This window comes from Lepus europaeus, chromosome 11 (assembly GCF_033115175.1).
Source record: "Lepus europaeus isolate LE1 chromosome 11, mLepTim1.pri, whole genome shotgun sequence".
Taxonomy (NCBI): Eukaryota; Metazoa; Chordata; class Mammalia; order Lagomorpha; family Leporidae; genus Lepus; species Lepus europaeus.
Genome location: NC_084837.1, coordinates 81313460 through 81336107, shown reverse-complemented (window position 1 = coordinate 81336107; position 22648 = coordinate 81313460). Strand labels below are relative to the sequence as shown.

The window sequence follows — 22648 nt, the reverse complement described above, 5'->3', positions numbered from 1 at the left end:
TGCAGCCCTATTTTGACTGATAGGAGATAATCCATCTCAGATGTTTCAGAATTCGTCTTCAATTTCGTGTCACATGGTCTTCAGCAGAATTGTCCTGAACACAACCCAAGCATAGCAGGTGCATGCCCTATATTTGTTAAATTTTGCATCTAACAGTGGGGGAGATGAGTCTCTAAAAACTGCAGTTCTCTTCGGAGCGCTTGAGTGAAACTTGCGAATCACCCGAAAAGCAGGGCCACCGCTCTGGGGTTGGAGGAGCCAGCCCGACGCTCCTCCCCCTCCCCGCGTCCCCGCCCTCACCTCGGAAGCCTTGATTGGCGTGCGGGCGCAGCGGTGGGCGGGGCCTCCCGGCCCACCCTCGTGGTGTCACTTCCAGGTTCCAGGAGCATTTCCGGGTCGTCCGCCGAGCTCTGCGGTTTCGCGGCGGCCGAAGAAGTGGTCGGTGAAGTGGGAACCTCCTTCCTGGCCACTTGCCGCGCCGCTTCTGTCCGCGCCGCGGCGGGAAGCGCCTTCCCCACAGGCAGTGAGTGAGCTGGGCCGGGGAGGGAGGTGAGGCAAGGCAGGGCCCGCGCCTCCCTGAGCTCCCAGAGCCGGGGCTGCGGTTGGCTCGGTCCGTTTCCAAGGGCGATTTGGCGCCGGGGGTCGGCCTTCCTCCGACCTCGCTGCGGGCGAGGCCCCGGGCCGGTGCCCTGCGCGCGGCGGGAGGCGGCTGCGTCCTGGGGCGGGCGATCGGACCTGAGGAGGTCCTCGGCGCAGCCCTGCGTGGTCCGCCAGGTGGATGCCTGGGAAGCACTCAGGCGAGCAGCCCGAAGGGTGGTGCCGAATTCAGGGAGCGTTTCCTAGGGCATTCCTCGGCTGCTGACTGCGTCGTCGTGCGTTGGAAGTCCGCCTTCCAGCTTAGCTTCCTGCCGGCTCCGACGGAGGGACGAGTGGAAACGGGGTGGGTGATGCCGGGGGACTGGGACTAGTTACCTAGGAGTGTGGAGCCGCCTCTGAGCGCCGAGCCGCAGGGTCCCGAGGAGGGAGCGCGGGCTTCGGGCTGCCGGCTCCACACCTGAGAGATCGGAGCGCTTCTCCAGCGATGGTTAAGCCTCTGAGATCGCTAACGCGAGTCATTTTAGCGAACGGTCACGGTTTCTAGATAACTGAGACTTTTGACCCAAGATGCCCTAACGTGATTCGTGGAGTTTTTAAATTTTTACTTGTAATGCTTGCACGTTTTAATGGGGGTGCCGTGCAGTCTTCGACCCGTGTATTCAACATCAGCTGATCGATTCAGGCAATTAACGTTTCCATTGCCTTCTGATTTTCTTTATGTTTGGAGCCTACCAGCGCCTCTCTTCCAGTTCTTTATGAACTATATAACATTGTGAACTGTAGCTGCCCCACTGTGCTGGGGTGCACTAGGAACTGTTACTACTGTGTGTATTAACTATGTGTTTTGAACCCCGTTATCCATCCCTCTACCACCCACCCTTCCCAGACCCTAGCAATCACTGTTCTAAGTTCAAAGCGACTGTTTTTAAGACTTCCTCATGTAAGAGTAAACATGCAGTATTTGTCTTTCTGTGTCTGCCTTATTTCAGTTTACATAATGGCCTCTGGTTCCATCCATTTTGCAAATGTCAAAATTTATTTTTTTATATTTGAACAATAATTTCCATTGTGTATGTATGCTACATTTTCTTTACAAATTCAACCATTCCTGGGCACCTGGGTTGAGTCCATCTTTCCTGTTGGGATTGGATCATAATGAATGTGGCAGTGCAGGTATCTTTCATGAACTGGTTTCATTGCCTGTGGAGATAGCCGGGTCATAGAGTGCATGTCTGTGTAGTTTTCTGAAGAACCTCCATACTGTGCTCCATAAAGGACATACTGATTTGCATTCCCACCAACAACCTGCAAGGGTTTCCTTGTCTCCACATCCGTGCCAGCTTTTGTTATTGTTGTGTTTTTGATAATAGCCATGGCCGCTGTAAGTAGAGTGGGATGCTGCCTCACTGTGCGGTTGGTAGTGTTTCCTGATAGCTGGGGATCCTGAGCACTTCCTCTTCGCTGCTAGCACTGGTGGTACTTTGGGAAGTGTGTATTCCAGTCCTTTGCCCGTTGCTTAAGTGGATTGCCTGGAACTTTGTAGCCGAGTCTTCTGAATTGCTTTTATAATCTGTATGTTGATCCTTTGATGGTTAGTTTGCAAATATTTTCTCTCATTCTGTTGCTTGTCTCTTCATTCTCATTTCCTTTACTGTGCAGTTTTTTAGTTTAATATCCCATTTGTCCAGTTTTTGCTTTTGAAGTGTTTCCCATTTGTTTTTTTTAATAGTTTCACGTTTTACATTTGCACCTTTGATCCATTTTTGAGTTGATTTTTGTATATATACCTGTATATAGATAGCCAGGTTTCCCTGCACTATTCATTGAACAGAGTATCTGTTGTTACGGTATTGGTTCCTTTGTGGAGAATCGATTGGCTGTATATGAGTTCCATTGGTCTTTGTGTTTTATGCCAGCTCCTTGCTGTTTTGGTTAGAGTGGCTCTGTGATATATCTTAAAATTGAATGTCAGGATGCCTCTGGTTTTCTTGATTTTAAGATTATTTTGGCTATTCAAGGTCTTTTGTGTTTCCATATGAATTTTAGGATTTTTTTCTAGTTTGGTGAAGAATATCATTGGTATTTGGATGGGGTTGCATTGAATCTGTAAGTTGCTTTGAGTAGTATGGATATTTGTAATAATATCAATTATTCCAATCCATAAACATGGGGAGGGGCAGGTCTTTCCATTTTTTGTGCCTTTACTTTTTTTTTTTTTTTTTTTTAAGATTTATTTATTTGAGCTTCAGAGAGAGAGGAAGAGAGGCTGAGAGAGAGAGAGAGAGAGAGAGGTCTTCCGTCTGCTGGTTCACTCCCCAATTGGCTGCAGTGGCTAGAGCTGCGCCAATCAGGAGCCAGGAGCTTCTTCCAGGTCTCCCATGGCAGGTGCAGGGAACCCAAGAGCTTGAGCCATCTTCTGCTTACCCAGGCCATAGCAGAGAGCTGGATCAGAAGTGGAGCAGCTGGGACTCAAACTGGCGTCCATATGGGATGCTGACACTGCAGGCAGCAGGGGCCATGCCATAGCGCCAGCCTCATGCCTTTACTTTTTTATCAGTGTTTTGTAATTTTCATTGTAGGGACATCCATTTCACATCCATGATTAAATTTATTACAAGGTTTTGTGGGGGTTTAATGCATCTGTTCTAAATGGAATTGCTCTTACAATTTCTTGTCTGTGAGTTCAGTATTAGTGTATAAAATACTCCTGATTTGTATATGTTATTCATCCTAGTTTCTCTGTAGAATCATATCTGCACCAGGGGTAGTTGGAACTTCTCATTTCCTATTTTGTGCTTTTTATTTCTTCTTCTTGGCTACTTGCTCCAGCTAAAACCTGCAGTACTATATTATATAGGCGTGGTAAAAAAGGACAGCCTTGTCTGATTCCAGATGTTAGTGGGAAATGTTTTTGGCTTCCTCTTTCAACATGATGTTTGCTGTGTTGACTGTCCTATGTAGCCTTTATTATGTTGATGGTTTTTCTTTACTTAATTTACTCAAGGTTTTTATGAGTGGATGCTGAATTTGATCAAATGTTTTTTCTGCATCTTTTGAAAGAATTTTTTATTTCATTCTGTTGATATATGATGTATGACCGTTATTGATTTGCCTATTTTGAACTGTCCCTGCATCCCTGGGATAATCCTACTTGGTCATGGTGAATAATCTTTTTCGAGTGTTGTTACATTCAGTTCGCTGGTATTTTGTTGAGATTTTTACATCTGCGCTCGTAGGGAGATTATAAGATTGCTGTTCTTTGATTTTGGCTAGTCTCACAGAATGAGTTTGGGAGAATGCCTACCTTTCAGTTTTTTGTAGTAGTTTGAAGAGAATTAGTGTTAATTCTTCAATAAAAGTTTGATGGAATTTAGGAATGAAGCCGTCTGGTCCTGGGCTTTTCTTTGAGAACATATAATTACTGATTCAGTCTCATTACTTGTTACTGTTCTGTTTAAGTTTTCTATGTCTTCCTGTTTAATTTTGGTTAGTTATGTATCCAGAAATGTATCCATTTTTTGTAGGTTTTCCATTTTCTTGGTATAGAGTTGTTCATAATGCTGCCTGGGGTTGGCAGAGGAATGGAGTAAGCAGTTCTGTGGCTACCTGTGCCACAATGCTGGATCACACGCAAAGCCCACAGCCAGCCAAGGCCAGCCCGGCACAGGGTTGGACCAAGGACCACTTTGCTGTGGGCTGCCTGCTGCCAAAGAGGTGGAGCTCAGGGCTGCTGCAACCAATCATAGGTCACGCTGGCTGGTATATAAATCCAGTCAATTAGGACCATGGTTCCCCACTTTGAATGGGGCAGGTCCCGAGCTTCCATCTGTAGGTACTGTCCTGGAGAGAGAGCTTCTTAAAATCTGCCCACGATAGTTTTACCACTTCCAGAATGCAGTCTTCTGTTCACCGTGGCGACCTACACACTTGTGGCTGGAGTCTTGCTCTTTGCTGTCTGTCCAAGATCCAGAGAAAGGTGGTAAAGACTGTTCAGGCCGGCGCCATGGCTTAACAGGCTAATCCTCCGCCTTGCGGCGCCAGCACACTGGTTCTAGTCCTGGTTGGGGCGCCGGATTCTATCCCGGTTGCCCCTCTTCCAGGCCAGCTCTCTGCTATGGCCCAGGAAGGCAGTGGAGGATGGCGCAAGTCCTTGGGCCCTGCACCCCATGGGAGACCAGGAGAAGCACCTGGCTCCTGGCTTCGGATCAGCGAGATGCGCTGGCTGCAGCGGCCATTGGAGGGTGAACCAACAGCAAAAAGGAAGACCTTTCTCTCTGTCTCTCTCTCTCACTGTCCACTCTGCCTGTCAAAAAGAAAAAAAAAAAAAAAGACTGTTCAGACTGCCACAACACGGGGTTACACCTGAGACTCTTGGCCACAGGGCCTTGTGCTGTCTTGCCCCCCATGGAGCTAGAGTACTCATTCATCCTCCCCGGGCCAGTACTGGCCTGGAGGATAGGAGATTCTAGTCTGTGCACTGGGTCTCATCACTACAGTGGTACTGGCACTGAGCTTAAGGCAAAGTCCTAAATTCACTTTCCCACCCTGTTCCTCAGCACTTGGAATCTTGCTCTGTTTACAGAAGGTTGAGGGAGGAGCAGTGGAGGCCTTCCCTTGTTAGCTTGGCTTAGGAGGATCTTAGGCTCCGTCTGCAGGTTCAGGCCTGGGGTAGAGGCCATAGAGCCCTCAGCTGGTGTTGGATTTAAATCTAAGGTCTGGACTTAATTCTCTACCCCTCTCCTGAGCAGGCAGAGAGCAGTTTCTATATGCTGTGCTACTAAGAGCTGCCAGGGACGGGGTGTGTGGGCTGCGGCAGGTGACGCCTCTTTCTTTCTTAACCTCTTCGATGAGTCTTTGCTTATTACACTGCAGCTGAGCACTGTGGCCTCACTTGGCTTCCATAGCGCTTCTGAAAGTGACTTGGTACATACCTCGCTGTTCAAATTGCTGTCCCTGTGAGAAGATGATTGCCATAGTATCTTACTCAGCCACCGTCTTACCCTGCCTCTCCTTGCTTTGTAAAGTTTTTATCTCCCTCCTGAGACCTCTCCATACCCTTTTTACCCTCCCCTTTCCCTAATGTCATAAATACTGGTACTTGCCTTCATTTATTGAAAATGTTTCATTTGGCTCTTACTATGTGCCAGGTACTGTTCTAGAGGCCTAATTACTTCCATGAACAGAACAAAATCGTTGTACCCATGGCATTGACAGTACATAATGTGTTAGATGTTTCCATTAAAAAAATGAGCAAAGAAGTTCCAGACTAGAAGTAGGAATTGGTATTTTAAATATGGTGGTCAGTTTAGGGCTCAAGTAGTTCTCTTTGAGCAAAGACAAAGACGTTAGAGTTAGCCAAGTGAGCACCTAGGGAAGAGCATTCCTAACAGAAAGAACAGCCATTTCTAAGGCTATTAGGTAGGAGTGTGTTTTTCACGTCAAAGAAATAGCAAGGAAGCCACTGTATCTGGAGAGAGATGAGCAAGGGAGGGGATGAATAGTAGGTAAGATTGGAGAGAGAAAGAGTGAGTCACTAATGCATTTATAACGACTGATGGGATAGAGAAGAGACATGTTGTCTCTGGTGTTTTTAAAGATTGTCCTGTGCAATGAGTTGCCATTAGAGTGTAGAGGACTCTAAGCTGGTGGACGGTGATGGTGACTGAGACCAGGGTGCCAACAGTGGAGATGTTCAGAAATGGCTGAATCCTCAACGCACATGAACATTATCGGATTTGCGAGCAGCCAGACGTGGCATGTGACTTCACAGATTTTGTGTAAACTCAAAGAAGTGTGGAGTTTTAACTGAGATAGGGAAAACAGAGCGATGTGGAGTAGGCAGCCAAGTGAGGCCACAGTGCTCAGCTGCAGTGTAATAAGCAAAGACTCATCGAAGAGGTTAAGAAAGAAAGAGGTGTCACCTGCCGCAGCCCACACACCCCGTCCCTGGCAGCTCTTAGTAGCACAGCATATAGAAACTGCTCTCTGCCTGCTCAGGAGAGGGGTAGAGAATTAAGTCCAGACCTTAGATTTAAATCCAACACCAACTGGAGGGCTCTATGGCCTACTACCCCCAGGCCTGAACCTGCAGACGGAGCCTAAGATCCTCCTAAGCCAAGATCATAGAGTAAGTTCAGTGCTGTTGTGTGAATTTGGGAATCATCGGTAGTGGTATTTACAGCCATGAGAATGAATGTTGATGGCTTAGGAATGTGTATAGATAGAAAGCAGCAGAGGATCAACCTCTGTGTCTTGTGACATGAGTTCAGGGAGCCCAACAGTGTGAGGATGAACCAGTGAGTTAAGAGGATAGCTCAGAGTTTAGAATTCCAGCAGCCAAGGAAGCCTCCTTTAAAGAGTAGAGTGTAGTCAGCTGTGCTGTGTCAGGTGCTCTAGTCTAGTCTTAGTAATGCCATCAATGACCTTCACCACCTGTTTCATTAGCGTGATGGAGGCAAAAACCTACTTAGAGCAGTTTTAAGAGAAAAAGGTGAGGAGAGAGAATCAGAGACAAAAAGTAAAGAGGGGAATAGAAAATACAGTATTGCTGTCAGAGGAAGTGAGTTGTGACTTTAAAGAAAAATGGAAGAAGTACTCACTTGTTTGCTAACAGAAATGGCTGTGGAGAGGGGAACTTTGATGATAAGGGAGTGAAGAACAGTTGAATTGCTAAAATACTACCCTTCCTGTATTACCGGGAATAGTGTTAGCAAACAATGCCTCATGCACACAAAAACCAATCTGTGACACTGGTCTTTTGAGAAGGGTTTATTAGCGTAGCCAACCAGCATGGAGAAGGGGTAAGCTCAAATCTGTCTCCCTGATCAGGGCTTTGGGGAAAGTTTTATCCATTAGGTAGGAAAAGCCGCTATGTGGAAACACTGGTAAGGCAAGTTGATTTGCAGGGGCTTGGACTCAGGCCGTGTGATAGTTTAATGAGATGCGCTCCAGCACCTTGTTTCCTTGTTCCACACTCCTTGCTTTTGAAGGGTCTCCAGCGTTTACATTCCAGTCGTCCTCTGATCTCTCTGGTTCTGGTGGTGAGGCAGTTCTACCTTCTGCCCATGTCCAAGTTTCTCTGCGCCTGTATGGCTAAGCCTTAAACAGCTTTCCTAAGAAAACAGGAACTTTAAAAAATACGGCCCGGTCTTTATTTCCAGAGCCTATTGTTGAAGCATGGGGCAGAGAAGGAAAGGATCTGGGCAGGGTGGGCCATCAGAAGACATTTGAATTTCAGGGCGTGCCTTGAGGAAACCTAATTAAGGGGTGATCTGATTTCAGTAGGACATGATGTGTACAAAGAACAGATTTAGATAAAAGCATGTGTAGTTCAACTGTAGCGACTAAGCTGAGGCACAGTATGTTGGGATACAGATTCGGATTGGTATGTGGTTAGATTTGGTTCTGAGAATCTGAAGTTTTTGTTATTTCCATTTCTTCAATGAAGTAGAAAGTTAGAATTATACTTAGAGTTCTAATACAGCACTTTGTTTTTTTATTTATTTAATAAATGTGAATTTACAAAGTGCAGCTTTTGCATTGTTGTGGCTTTTCCCCCCCACACCCTCCCTCCCTCCCGCAGCCCTCTCCCATCCCACTCTTCATCAAGTTTCATTTTCAATTATCATTATATACAGAAGATCAACATATATATACTAAGCAAAGATTTCAACAGACTGCACCCACACAACCGCACAAGATATAGGGTACTGTTTGACTAGTAGTGTTATCGTTAACTCTCATAGTAAAACACATTAAGGACAGAGATCCTATGTGGGGAGCCTGTGCCCAGTGATAGCATGTGCCCAGTGATTCCCGTTGTTGATTTAACAATTGACATTCTTATTTATGACGTCGGTGATCACCCAAGGCTCTTGCCATGAGCTGTTGAGGCTATGGAAGCCCCTTGAGTTCACCAACTCTGAACTTGTTTAGACAAGGCCATATCACAGTGGAGGTTCCTTCCTTCCTTCCGAGAAAGGTGCCTCCTCCTTTGATGGCCCGTTCTTTCTGCTGGGGTCTTGTTCACCAAGATCTTTCATTCAGGTGGTTTTTGCCACAGTGTCTTGGCTTTCCATGCCTGTGAGACTCTCATGGGCCTTTTAGCCAGATGCGAATGCCCCAAGGGTTGATTCTGAGGCCGGAGTGCTGTTTAGGGCATTTGCCATTCTGTGAGTCTGCTGTGTGTCCTGCTTCCCCCGCAGGATCATTCTCTCCCTTTTAATTCTATCCTTCATTATTTGCAGACACTGGTCTTATTTGTGAAATCTCTTCCACACTTACCCTGTTTGATCAATTATGTACTTAAACTTCTCACTTTAACAAGTGAGCTGGCATTGGTACATGCCTCCTTGATAAGATTGAATTGGAATCCCCTGGCACATTTCTAGCTCTACCATTGGAGGTAAGTCCGAGTGAGCATGTGCCGACCTGTATATCTCCTCCCTCTCTTATTCCCACTCTTATATTTAACAGAGAGCACTTTTCTGTTAATTTTAAACGCCTAAGAATAATTGTGTATTAATTACAGAGTTCAACCAGTGGTATTAAGTAGGACAAAAAGAACAACAACAACAAAAATACTAAAAGGAATAAAATAGTAAGTTGTTCCTCAACAGTCAAGACAAGGGCTGATCATGTCGTTATTTCTCATAGTGTCCATTTCACTTCTACGGGTTTCCTTTTAGGAGCTCGGTTAGTTGATCAGGGAGAACATATGATATTTGTTCCTTTTGGACTGGCTTATTTCACTCAGCATGATATTTTCCAGATTCCTCCATTTTGTTGCAGATGACCGGATTTCATTGTTTTTTACTGCTGCTAATACAGCACTTTGACATACCATCAAGTTGTTGAGTCAGCATGTACTTACTGAATACATAACTATACCTTGTTCTAGGTGGTCAATACTTGTCCATAGCTGTACAAAAATTCCTGCCTTCATGGCGCGTCAGTTACAGTAGATGGAGACGGAATAAGCGTTCATCATCTGCTTTATTGAAATGAAGAAAAGCGAAAATAAAGCAAAGAAGGAGGAAGGAGAAACTATTTTTTGCAGATTCATCACAAAAGGCCTTTTTGATGAGGTGACATTTGAGCAGAGCTCCGAATGAAGTCAGGGAGTGAATTTTGTAGGTATCTGGGAAGAACATTCACAGCAAAAAGACCAGTCAGTGTGGAGGTCCTCAAGCAGGAACGGACCTGCCAGGTGGAAGTTCAGCATTATGACCTGGGCAGTCAGGGGAAGAGGGTGGTGGAGGGCCTTGCAAACCAGTAGGACGTGTGGTTTTTACTCTGACGTGGGGTGTTGCTTTCGGTGACTTTGAATAGATGAATTATGTAATTTGCCTTGCGTTGTAAAGTCTCAGTGTGCTTGCTATGAAGGGTGAGATAGGCAAGGGTAGAAAGCCTGAAGCTACTCTAGAACAACCCCAAAACTAGTTGGAGAAGTTTCTATAGTACCTCAGAAGTAGGACTGCATGCCTGGCATGCAGTAAACCGGTCACTGACATCAGGCTGATGGGGAAAAGTAGGTATTTATTGCAGTGTGCAGAGCCAGGAGCCGGGCAGCTATCCCTCAAATCCCAGACTTCAGCCATGAATTTTATAGAGTGGAGATGCCCAGTGCCTCTTATGTGTGTGCCTGCTGTTGGTCCACAGCCAAGTATGCATGGCCTTCCTTCAAGTGGCGCACCTTTCCTTTGGAAAGGCAGAGGTGGGCTCCAGTCGGTCTGGGTCTAGGGGTAGATTAGGTATTACTTTCTTTGAACCAGGTTTGAAGTTCCTGCAAAATGTCTCAGGGTTAGTCTCACAGGCGGATGTTAGCTAAAGGGGTGATAAGTGAATTTCAAGGCCTGACATGAGGAGTTCTGTCTGGGAGTTCTTGCCTGCTCTCAGAACAGAGGCTAGCATTGAGATGTTAACTCTGCTAGCTAGAGGGACAATGGTGCCGCTCCCTTTACTCTGAGTTAAGCTTTACAGTGGATTTGTAAGCTAAGAGATACTGGGATGGGACATGGTTATTAAACCATATAATGGACTATCACATTAATTTTGGTGATGTTATAAGAATGGTAACATTGAAGGTGAGAGGAATAGTTGGATTCTGGATACATTTAGAAAAAAAGAGCTGAAAGTGTTAGCTGACAGGTTAGATTCCAGGTATGAGAAAAAGAAAGGAGTTAATGATTATGATTTGGGGATTGTTCTGAAAGCCTAGATTTTCCATTTACTGAGATGGGCAAGACTTGAGGACAGGGTACGGGAGGGATGGTATCAGGAATTTGGTTTTTGCAAATTTGAGTTGCCTACTTGGTATTTGCATCCAGGGAAGTACAAAAAAATTGGGGTGGGGGTGGTGGAATTAAGGTTTATCTTGGTGCACAAAAAAATTGAAATCCATGTAGTTTTTTAATATGCATTGAAAGCCCTTTGTCTATGGGTACAAGGGAAGTCAGGACTGGAGATGCGAATTTGGAAGTCATTAGAACAGAGATGAGGTTTGAAGCCATGAGGCTGGGTGAAGTAATTGTGGGAGTCAAGCATGTGGAAGGAAGACCTAAGAAGCCTTAGGGCAGTTTAGTAGGAAGAAGGCCAGGAGCTGAGGGAGAACCAGCCAAGAAACCAAGACGTGTAATAGAATCCAGTGAGGTGGAGGGAGAGCACTGGGAATGGTAGCCCAGAAGCCCAAGAAATGTTTGAAGTCAGGCAAGGGCTGTGTAAAGTGAAGTGAAGATGCTGGCTGACCATGATTTTTGCTGACTTGGGCATAAATGAGCGTCTCCTGACATCTAGTGTTTGTTGAGTCTGTACTGCTGTCTCCTTTCTGGAGCTTCCATCCCTCATCTGTAATATTTGATCTTGCCATGATCCAGGGGCTCCACGTTGCCTGACCTTCACCTTGGGAACAAGTCTATCCCATCCATCTCTGCCATGCCCTGTTACACTTAGGTACGAGTAATATGGAGCAGTTTATATTCTCCCACAAACCTTCTTGTATATATTCTATTGTCATCCCAGATTTTCCTCTTTAACTGTCCTGAAGGTCAGTGTGAAGAATCAGGAAGCTTTTCGAGGCAACTCAGTATACTGGCAGCCTCTGTAGTACTCTGGATATCTCTATCGCGTTTTTGTTTTTTTGTTTTTGTTTTTGTTTTGTTTTTTAAATCAATGAATTTAACTGTTTTTATATCTGTTATCCTCCAGGGCATAACTTTTTAGGGTTAGGATATATGTTTATTCACCTCCCTCTCCCTGGTACTTACCACAGCACCATCCTCTGGGCGGATGCTCCACAAGTACTGAAATCTAACAGAAATGGAAAATAAAGGGGCTGGCAGGCATGCACATGTGAACTAAAGATTCCCTGGATCATGATTTCACAACAAGTAAGAGTATGATATGTGGAAAATTCTAGACTAAGAGGGCAGATTTTTACACATTTTAGTAATTATATTGAGGAGGCATATATAATTTCTAAGTTGTATTTTTTAAATTATTGTGCATTAAATTTCTAGGATATCAATGCAAGCCTGAATAAGAAGAGCACTTTCTTCCTTCTGAGCCATGGCATATCAATTGTACAGAAATACGACTTTGGGAAACAGTCTTCAGGAGAGCCTAGATGAGCTCATTCAGGTGGGAGACTGACAGTCTAACACTCTGTAGTAGTTCTTGTCACATTTCTTATCCCAGGCAGAGATACAAGGTGAATAACCTAGACTGTTTGACCCAGTTAGTAATACTGGTGAATAACCTCAGGTTCTGTTTATTATGCCATCCTGACAATAATCTAGATACATGATGAGTAAGTGATGTAGTGGAATGTATCTGAAACTTCCAAAAAAAAAAAAAACAAAAAAACCTTTGTTAGACATAAAATTGAGATTGTTGGTTTTCCCTGTTCTTATTAAGAAGGAAAGCATATGCTATGTAGCTTTGGGATCATTTTGTGCAATTTAATAATCTTTTGAGATTTAGATTAGAATTTTCAATTTATTTCAATTTTGGAATTTTTTTTTTTTTTTTTTTTTTCTTGATAGGCAGAGTTAGAGAGAGACAGAGAGAAAGGTCATCCTTCCATTGGTTTACCCTCCAAATGGCCGCTGCGGCCGGTGCACTGCACCGATCCGAAGCCAGGAACCAGGTGCTTCCTCCTGGTCTCCCATGCAGGTGCAGGGCCCAAGAACTTGGGCCATCCTCCCCTGCCTTCCCTGGGCCACAGCAGAGAGCTGGACTGGAAGAGGAGCAACTGGGACAGAATCCGGCACCCCAATCGGGACTAGAACGCGGAGTACCAGCTTTGCAGGTGGAGGATTAGCCTAGTGAGCCATGGCGCCGGCTGAATTAACTTTTTTTTTTTTTTTTTTTTTTTTTTTTTTTTGACAGAGTGGACAGTGAGAGAGAGAGAGACAGAGACAAAGGTCTTCCTTTGCTGTTGGTTCACCCTCCAATGGCCGCCACAGCTGCTGTGCTGCGGCCGGCGCACCGTGCTGATCCAATGGCAGGAGCCAGGTGCTTCTCCTGGTCTCCCATGCGAGTGCAGGGCCCAAGGACTTGGGCCATCCTCCACTGCACTCCCGGGCCATAGCAGAGAACTGGCCTGGAAGAGGGGCAACCGGAACTAGAACCCAGTGTGCCGGCGCCACAAGGCGGAGGATTAGCCTATTGAGCCGCGGCGCTGGCCCTGAATTATTTTTAAAAGATTGATGTATTTATTTGAAAGAGTTACAGAGAGATCTTCCATCTGCTGATTCACTCCCCAAATGGCCACAACAGACAGAAGCCAAAAGCCTCTTCTGGGTCTCCCACATGTGCACAAGGGCCCAAGCACTTAGGCCATCTTCCAAGGCTTTCCCAGGCATGTTATCAGGGAGCTAGATCAGAAGTGGAGCAGCTAGGACTCAAACCAGCGCCCATATGCGATGCTGATGCTGCAGGTGGTAGCTTAACCTGCTGCGCCACAGCACCAGCACCTAACTTTGTTTTTTAAGATTTATTTGAGGCCGGCTCTGTGGCTGATCAGGCTAATCCTCCGCCTTGCGGCGCCGGCACACGGGTTCTAGTCCCGGTTGAGGTGCCGGATTCTATCCCGGTTGCCCCTCTTCCAGGCCAGCTCTCTGCTATGGCCCGGGAGTGCAGTGGAGGATGGCCCAAGTCCTTGGGCCCTGCACCCGCATGGGAGACCAGGAGAAGCATCTGGCTCCTGCCTTCAGATCAGCGCGGTGCGCCGGCCGCAGCGGCCATTAGAGGGTGAACCAACGGTAAAGGAAGACCTTTCTCTCTGTCTCTCTCTCACTATCCACTCTGCCTGTCAAAAAAATAATAATAATAATAATAATATTTATTTGAAAGGTAGAATTAGAGAAGGAGAGACAGAGAGATCTTCCATCTGCTGGTGGCCACAACTGCCAGGACTGGGCTAGGCTGAAGCCAGAAGTCAGGCTCTTCATTGAGGTCGCCCAGCAGGATACAGGGGCCCAAGCACTTGAGCCATCTTCCATTGCTTTCCCAGGCACATTAGGGCACTGGATCAGAAGCAGAACAGCCAGCCAGGACTTGGACCCATATGAGATGGTGGCCCCACTGTGCCATAGTTGTGAGACCAAGAACTAACTTTTTTTAAACAAATTCTCTATTTGAAAGGCAGAGTTAGATCCTCTATCCATTAGTTCACTCCTCAAATGGCCAGCGCCCACATATGATTCCGGGACTGTAAGCAGCTGCTTAACTACTACACCGCAGCGCTGGCTCTGAGAATTAACCTTAAAAATACAATACTCCCAAGAAAATACTGTTTGCTGGGCTTCAAAACTATTTTAAACATTTTATCTTTCCAGACATTGTGAAGGAAGGAAAAGATAATAGGATTTTGTTTTGGCTTCATAACCTTGTTTTGGTATGTTGCCTTTTCAGAATGTTTGTGTCAAGACAGTTTGAGCCTTTGGCTTCTTGTCAGGGATGGCAAAGGGGGAATAAGGAATCAGGTTTAGAGGCTCTGGCTAGCCTCAGTTAAATTACAGTTTTGCTTGTTTTTCATGTTTTTCCCCTAAGAGAATTTATGACTTTTACTTTTTTCTCAGTCTCAACAGATCACCCCTCAACTTGCCCTTCAAGTTCTACTTCAGTTTGATAAGGCTATAAACTCAGCATTGGCTCAGAGGGTCAGGAACAGAGTCAATTTCCGGGTAAGAGTATTTTCCTCAGTCTCACAGCCTGTACCGTAGTGTTTTTTGGACCCCTACGTATCTACAGCTTATAACTGATTTTTACTATTAAATCAGTTGTATATGTTAAATTCATCCACTTACTGTGAGATGAGTATTCTGTTCATAAATCAGCCTGTGTTTGAGTGGTTCCCTTCTCTGAGGAGTTACTGAAAATTTCAACTCCTGAAAACATTATCTGCGAGATTGAGGGTAAGTGGCAGAATAATCCGCCAGGCTCAGTTGTGTATTTCAAAGTCTGGCCTTAACCCAAAGTCCAGAGATATTTTTAGAAATTTCACATTGCTTCTCACCTGTCTACTCTTGGATAACTGAACAAGTGGTAGATAGTAGTCTGTTCAGCTTAGCTTGGTCTCATTTTTGTCTTTTTATTTATTTGAAAGGTAGCGTTACAGAGACAGGTAGAGGCAGAGAGAGAGAGAGGCCTTCCATCTGCTGGTTCACTCCCCAAATGGCTGCAATGGCTGGAGCTGAGCAGTCTGCAGCCAGGCACTTCTTCCAGGTCTCCCATGTGGGTGCGGGGGCCCAAGGACTTGGCCCATCTTCTACTGCTTTGCAGCCGGGGCTTTAACCCGCTTCAACTCTGCACCGGCCCTTTGTTTTAGTCATTTACACTTTGAGTAGCCGTCCAAACCTAAACAGAATTCTCAGTTTCATGGTGGAATAGAAATAGTTTATTGTGTGGCTGGAGACATTTAGTTATTATCCTGTAAATGTAAGGGACCCTTAGTGTTCTTATTGATGATGAAACGTTCATCATTTATTTAACAAAGATTTGAGTGCCCATTACACATTATACATCATTTCAGGTATTGGCAGTACATGGGTGAATGAGACAAAGCCCTGTTTGACCCAAATTTTAGTGAAGCAGTAAAAGTGTCTTTTTGTTTCACATGCCTGAAAATTACCTGGGATGAAATGGGGTAGTGACAGAATTAAAATTTGGTGTATTCTCAGATTTTTACCAGGTAATGATTCTGGCAAAAGTACTACATTTCTGTTTGTGTAACCGTATGTAGAAATCAGCCCAGGTTGTCTTTGAAAACCCAATCCTTTATTTTTAAGTCTTTTTTATTTTTGACAGGCAGAGTGGACAGTGAGAGAGAGAGAGAAAGGTCTTTCTTTACTGTTGGTTCACCCTCTAATGGCCGCTGTGGCCGGCACACCGCGCTGATCTGAAGGCAGGAGCCAGGTGCTTCTGGTCTCCCATGCGGGTGCAGGGCCCAAGCACTTGAGCCATCCTCTACTGCCCTCCCAGGCCACAGCAGAGAGCTGGACTGGAAGAGGGGCAACCGGGACAGAATGTGTGCCGGCGCCGCATGGCGGAGGATTAGCCTATTGAGGCGCGGCACTGGCCCCAATCCTTTATTTTTAAATCAATCCCTGTTAACACATAAACCTTCTACTATGTAGAAAATTTGGTAGACCTTTTACTAGAGCCCATAAAGTTCCCAAGGTCTGTATAGGCATCTCCTAAGTGTGTGTGTTTTCCAAAAGCTGGAAACAGTGCCATCAGTCTTAGCCAGGACTGACTTTGCCATTTTTGCTTTTTGTTTTCCCCATTGCTAGTTCAATCTTAATCACCATACCCCACTGGATTACAGCAATCCAGAATATACGTGGTAAAGATGAGACAATATGCTGGATCACATTTAAATATATAGTTCTTTTCTGTAATTTTTGCTGGCCTATGCAATAAGAGTAACCACAAATTTTGTTTTAATGGAGTATTATGAGAGGAGGACCCTTGAATATGAAAGCTAAGGTTTTAATTATATGTATCGGGGGCCTTGGATTAATTTTTAGGGAGAAAAATCCAGATGAAAGTAGTGTTTAAAATCTATTTCCTGTTGAAATAATACTACTGTACCTTTTCTCCTGTTCCCTGGCCTCCATCAGGCTCTTTTGTAGTCCTCGTCCCCCTCTGTCACTTAACCCCCTGTTTACTCCTTAGGGCCGTCTGGCACCTCCACATGCTCTTGAATGAAGTCACGCAGCCCTGAGGTTCTCAAATCGATATGCCCATGCCTCCTGTACTCCGTGGCTTGAAGAGTTCTGCTGTCACTCAAGCCAGAAACGTGGGAGTTATCTGTCACTGTGCCCTCCCACCCTGCCATACCCTTTGTTGTCAAGTCCTCCCAGTTCCACAGAATCCATTTCTGTTGTTCCCCTTTTTGCCTCTGTAGTGAAGCTACTTTATTTCCAACAGAGCAGGCTGAGAGGCATCAGTGGGAACCTCCCGTCCCATTCCAAGTGTTTGTCTTCCTTTCCATTGACTGTTAGTCTTTAGGACTCACTCAACCTTCACTTTGTGAGCTGCTTTCTCTGCCCTTTGTCCTCCTTTTGTACCCAGTACCTACCTCTTTCAGTTAATACTCCACACTTACTTGTTTTAGGGTCCTTCCTTCTAAACTAAGCTCACTCAGTGGTGACACGGACCACAGCTCCAACATAGGCCATCACACAGTCATTCTCAGATGTATTTATAACTGATTTGAAAGAGTTAAAAGAGAGAAAAGAAGAGACAGAAAGCTTCCCTCCACTGTTCACTCCCCAGATGGCTGCAGTGGCCAGGCTTGGCCCGGCTGAAGCTTCTGGGTCTCCCACTGCTTTCCCAGGCCATAGCAGAGAGCCAGCACAAGAACCGGCACCCACATGGGATGCTGGCATCACAAGCTGAGGCTTTACCCACTACGCCACAGCACTGGGACATTTAACTGCTGTTACAGATAACACTGCAGGGGGAAATTTTTGTGCTCAATTTTGTTTTCTATGAAGATTTTAGTCATTTAGATGTCTTGTTCCTGACTACATTAAATCTTCTGTGTGCATGTATATTTCTCTGAAGGTTTGGTTGTATTTTGTGTCTAGCACTTTTAAGTTTTTTTCCTTTTGGGAGCCAGTGTTGTGGCATAGCAAGTTAAGCTACCACTTGGAATGCAGGCATCTTATATGGAAGTGCCAGTTTGGGTCCCAACTGCTCCACTTCCAATCCAGCTCCCTGCTAATGTGCCTGAGAAAGCAGTGGGAGATGGCCCAAATATAAGCCCTAGACTTCTGGCTTCAGCCTGGCATTGCCTTGGCTGTTACAGCCACTTGGGAAATGAACCAGAGGAATGAGAGATTTCTCTGTCACTCTGCCTTTCATATAATTTTTGCTTTTAATGTTGAAGGATACAAATTTTTTCCTGCTTCAAAAAAAAATTAGATGAATGTTATTTTCATGGGACAATAAATATCACAGATTAGTGGTTAATATAGTAATACATCTGAGGTAAATCCCAGGATTAAAATTAACTGTTTCTAGGAAATCCAGGCTTTTACACAAGCTTAGAGAATTAATGTAGAATGAAGTATGTAGCTCTTGAGTGTTTACATAAAAATTCAAATCAACTTGAATTTTAGCCACATGAGGGCAGTAGAAGTACACATTCAAGCTTTCATTCAGCTTTGCTTCATACTAAATGGTTTGCAGAGTTTTCACAATGCTGAAAAAAGTCTGCTACCTGAAATATTTAACCCTTTCCTTAGCAAATTTTTCTAATGGTTTGTTTAAATTAAGGGAATATCAGTGTTTTAACAGTTATATACTTAGAAGCTAATAAGTTCTCTTAAATGATTTTTCATGGCATTTCTTCCTGTTTTGTTTTTAAGGGCTCTCTAAATACGTACAGATTCTGTGATAATGTGTGGACTTTTGTATTGAATGATGTGGAATTCCGAGAGGTGACAGAACTTATTAAAGTGGATAAAGTGAAAATTGTAGCCTGTGACGGTAAAAGTAAGTGTTCACTAAAGTACTATAAATGTATAACTACCTGAAATCTTTTTTTTTTAATTAAGTCTTCAGGCTTTTCAAATAGATGAAGAATTTATAACTGGCCAAATGATGAACTCCCAAATAGAGGCCTAGCTTCTGTCTAGGATTCTCAGTTCCAGATCTCAGGTCCTCTTAACTGACTTTATATATGTGTAATTCAGTAACACAGACTGCTTACACAGATTGAATACGAAAAAGTTAGGAGGGCTGGGGAAAGCCTGATACACACTTTATTTTTGTGTTGCTTGATATCTTTACATGTAATTTCTTAAAAGCTATTTTAAAGCAGTCGTGTGCTAAGTGTTCATTCCTGTCATTTGTTAGATCTATTTCAAAAGCTATACAGCCCTGCCTTCCAGTCTGTGAGGAGTTACTGCCTATTTGCCAGTTGTATTCTGAATGTGTGTTTACCTTTATAATCTGGACCATGTGTTTAAAGCAGTTATCCTGGAATTAAATAGAAAAGACTACCACTCTCTAGGAAAGCAGGCTTCTAGATTATGGGCTGGGTTTGTTTGATTTCAAAAGAAGAAAGAGCACAAAGAAAATAAAAACGGCCTTCACTTCTGACATGTATATGAAGGACTTCAGAAAGTTCATGAAGAAATGGCAGTATCTTCTGATGTCATTTTCCCACAAACTTCTTGAAGCCCTTCTGTTTTTTACAGTAACACACGAATGAGAGTCAAAAATTACATCTTCATTCACTGATACCAGAAAATCTCAGTCAAAATGAGTTAATGATGTAGTTTTCCAGTAGCAGTGCAGAGCTAATGAGCACTTGAAATAGGGTTGAGAAACAAGTCTGTTAAAGTACTAGGTTAGCACAGGTGGAGACTAGTAGAATCTGAGCCTTCATAGCAAAACACCACAAATACAGAAAGAACCAGGTAATATTGAAGAATCCATCTAAAGATACCGTTTTACTTACCTATTCCTAGTTCGTGGTTCTCCGAGTATGTTGCTCTTGCTCAGAGGCACAAGCTGATTTTTTTTTTTCCCGAAGTTGAGTGGAAGAGAAGCAGCAAACCAGCCTTAACTGCACTGATTCTGAGCACCTGCCCCAGTGACAGCCAAGTATATAATTGGTCTTCCACGAAATAACTGTTGAGTACTCGGGGAAAGCTTTCCCTAATTGTGTCCCATTACTCTATTGTATCAGCAGAAAAGAATGGAAACTTTTTTTTCCAAAATTTAAATACTTTGGCATTTACAGGTAGAGGTAAGTTTGAATGATTTTTAAAATACCATTTCTCACTGATGCAAGGTAATGGAGGTAATACTATAAATATTCTAAAAGTCAGCTCTCTGAAATAAACTTGAGCTCCTAATCTAGAAGCATTGATGGTGGGGGGAGGAGGGGAGGAGTGATGTTTCTCACCTGGAAATATCTTTAAATAACAGTTCTCTTATTATTATGTATGTTTTGGTTCTCTGTGAGACTGCAGAGAAAAAATAGGTGGTTACATAACAGTTATAAGAACCAAATGTAGTTCAACTTGGTTTTCTCTAGCATAAATATGAAGAGCTAAGCATTTGCCTTATTTCATGGTCCGCTTCCCTCTTTCCCACCCCTCAAACTATTTTTCTTTTTTGAAGATACTCTTAAAATATTTATAATTAATTTACTTATTCTTTCCTGTTTCCTAGATACTGGCTCCAATACTACAGAATGAATGGAAAAATGGCTCTTTTTTATGCCATCTTCTGTTGTTACTCATTGCTTTTTGAAAAGAAGCATAGAAGAGACTTTTTTTATTTATTCTAGCACTGCAGAAATGACTACACTGTGCTATACGCAGAATTCCAGCAAAAAGAAGCTTGTAACTGTAGCCTCTTACATTACCTTTATTATACAGCATGAAGAATATAACTTTTTTTTAATGACAAATCAAAAGTTGTTGCCTTCCTAAGAACATTCTTTAATAAACTCATTTTAAAACTCAACGTAATAACTGTTGGAGTTATTATGCCGTCAATATGAAGATGGCAGGTAAGAACTTAGAAAATGCATCCATTTCAGTACAGTCGGGTTAGCCTTGGCAGTTATAACGTCATCTAATGAAAATATCAGCAGGGTCAAAACCAAACTCAAATGGAATTTTGCTAAGAAAAGTACAGAATCAGAGATTTAGGATGTTAGGTCATCCTTAGATTGTTCTGTAGCAAAAACAAAACCAGAAAACCAAAAAAAACCTAAAGAACAATTGTATTACTTCCTGAACTGGCCATACTGATCAAATGGCCTACACTTAGCAGTTATTAGACTTTCAATAACAATTCCTGTGAATACATTTGTTTTCCAATATGAGTAAATGAAGGAGAAGAGTTTCCCTTGTTTACATGAGTAGGACATTTCTGAACTGTCCAGAGAAAATATCCAATGCAGGTAGTGGAAGTGACTAGAAGTTACCAGCAGACTACAGATGCAGCAAGACCGACTTTTTAATGAGGACCTGGCCCTCTTCATCATTTGTTCAGAGGAGGCTCTTGACAGCTCCATCCTGCAGCCCACCCCTCTTCACCCCTAGTTGAGTGCTTAAACTACTACATAGGGATGAAAAGTCACCCTTTTCTCTCTCCATAGACAAAATAACTGGCAACAATCTACAAAAATAACAACATATTAAAATATTAGATAGTTCCTAATGGGCTTTTTGGAGTTGTAGAAGTTGCATGTCCTAATATAATGGTTGTCATCATTTTTAATCACTCAAAAAAGTCTGATTTAGTAGCATACAAATAGGACCTTTGATTTGTAGGATGGTAGCCAGGGTTACTCAGCTGTGTCCCCCAAGTGAGTCCTCACAAGGACTCTGGAAAAAAGTGTGTTGTCTTTTTGCCAAGTAAGAACTTGAAAATTAACTTCTCAAGTTACCAAGAGTCACACAATTAGGATTTTTCTTAATTACAATTAGTCAAAAATTAAAACCATTTTTAGTTTGAAATTTAGCATAATTGCTAAGAGAGAAGTATATTTATATTAAACTTACAGAATCTGTTTCTTAAGGAGTAAGTCATGGCTTAAACTTTCAGAAAGGATAGGGCTGGAGTTACATACCTGTTTGGGAACTTAAAATCCTGTAAATGATACCAGTAGGTTGTATATGTGCAAAAGATACAAAAGCATTTACATGGTTAACAGGCTTGACCTACTAGTTGGCATAATGATTTATGTTATTCTCCGGGTGCTCCTATAGCCATCAGCATGTTGGCAGAGGGTTTTTATTATTTTTTAAAGATTTATTTATTCGAAAGAGTTACACAGAGAGGAAAGGTGGAAAGAGAGAGAGGTCTTCCATCTAATAGTTTATCTGCAACGGCCAGAGCTGTGCCAATCCAAAGCCAGGAGCTTCTTCCAGGTCCCCTACGTGGATACAGGGACCCAAGGACTTGGGCCATTTTCTACTGCTTTCCCAGGCCATACCAGAGAGCTGGATCAGAAGTGGAGCAGCCAGGTTTCAAACCAGCGCCCATATGGGATGCTGGCACTTCAGGCCAGGGTGTTAACCCGCTACGCCACAGTGCCGGCCCCAGCAGAGTTCTTGATTCTCACTTTAGATCTAAGTTTATCATCTGTGCAACCTATTCTTTGTCATCTATTCCCATGTGTGCTTCCTAACCTTCACTACTTGATTAGCTTTGCATCACTGTAACTACACACCTGAAACAAGCAACTTAGGAAGGAAGGAGACTGATTTGCCTTACAGATTTGGAGATAGTCTAAGATCAGGCACGTCCCATTAGTTCAGTCATCTGGTGGAACCGGAGGTGGCAGGGTGGACAGCCAGCCTTTGTACAGCATGATCCAAGAAAAGCACACATTCACGAATTCACTCAACTCTTGTTATGTACCAGGCACACCAACTAGAAAGAATAGAACAATGTTTGTATAGTTTATAACACTATAAACTTCTCCTTTCGTATAGCAGTGTACTATTAAATGATCCATACTTAGGACTTTGCTCAGCCTGTTGGGTGGGAGGCCAGGTCTGTTGCAGACTGA

General features: G+C 43.7%; 1 protein-coding gene across 3 annotated transcripts; it reads left to right on the top strand.

The window, feature by feature from the left end:
• Window positions 1–385: 385 nt before the first annotated feature.
• Window positions 386–20589, top strand: GTF2A2 (general transcription factor IIA subunit 2). Of its 3 annotated transcripts, XM_062206038.1 has the most exons (6): window positions 386–523; window positions 11867–11984; window positions 12114–12234; window positions 14679–14783; window positions 18477–18603; window positions 20293–20589. In XM_062206038.1, exons 3-6 carry the CDS (start codon window positions 12163–12165, stop codon window positions 20316–20318), a joined length of 330 nt encoding a protein of 109 aa, XP_062062022.1. In that variant the 5' UTR covers window positions 386–523; window positions 11867–11984; window positions 12114–12162; the 3' UTR covers window positions 20319–20589. The 3 variants fall into 3 exon arrangements, with proteins under 3 accessions (XP_062062022.1, XP_062062021.1, XP_062062023.1); XM_062206037.1 differs by lacking the exon at window positions 11867–11984; XM_062206039.1 differs by lacking the exons at window positions 386–523; window positions 11867–11984 and adding an exon at window positions 922–940.
• The last annotated feature ends 2059 nt before the right edge of the window (window positions 20590–22648 follow it).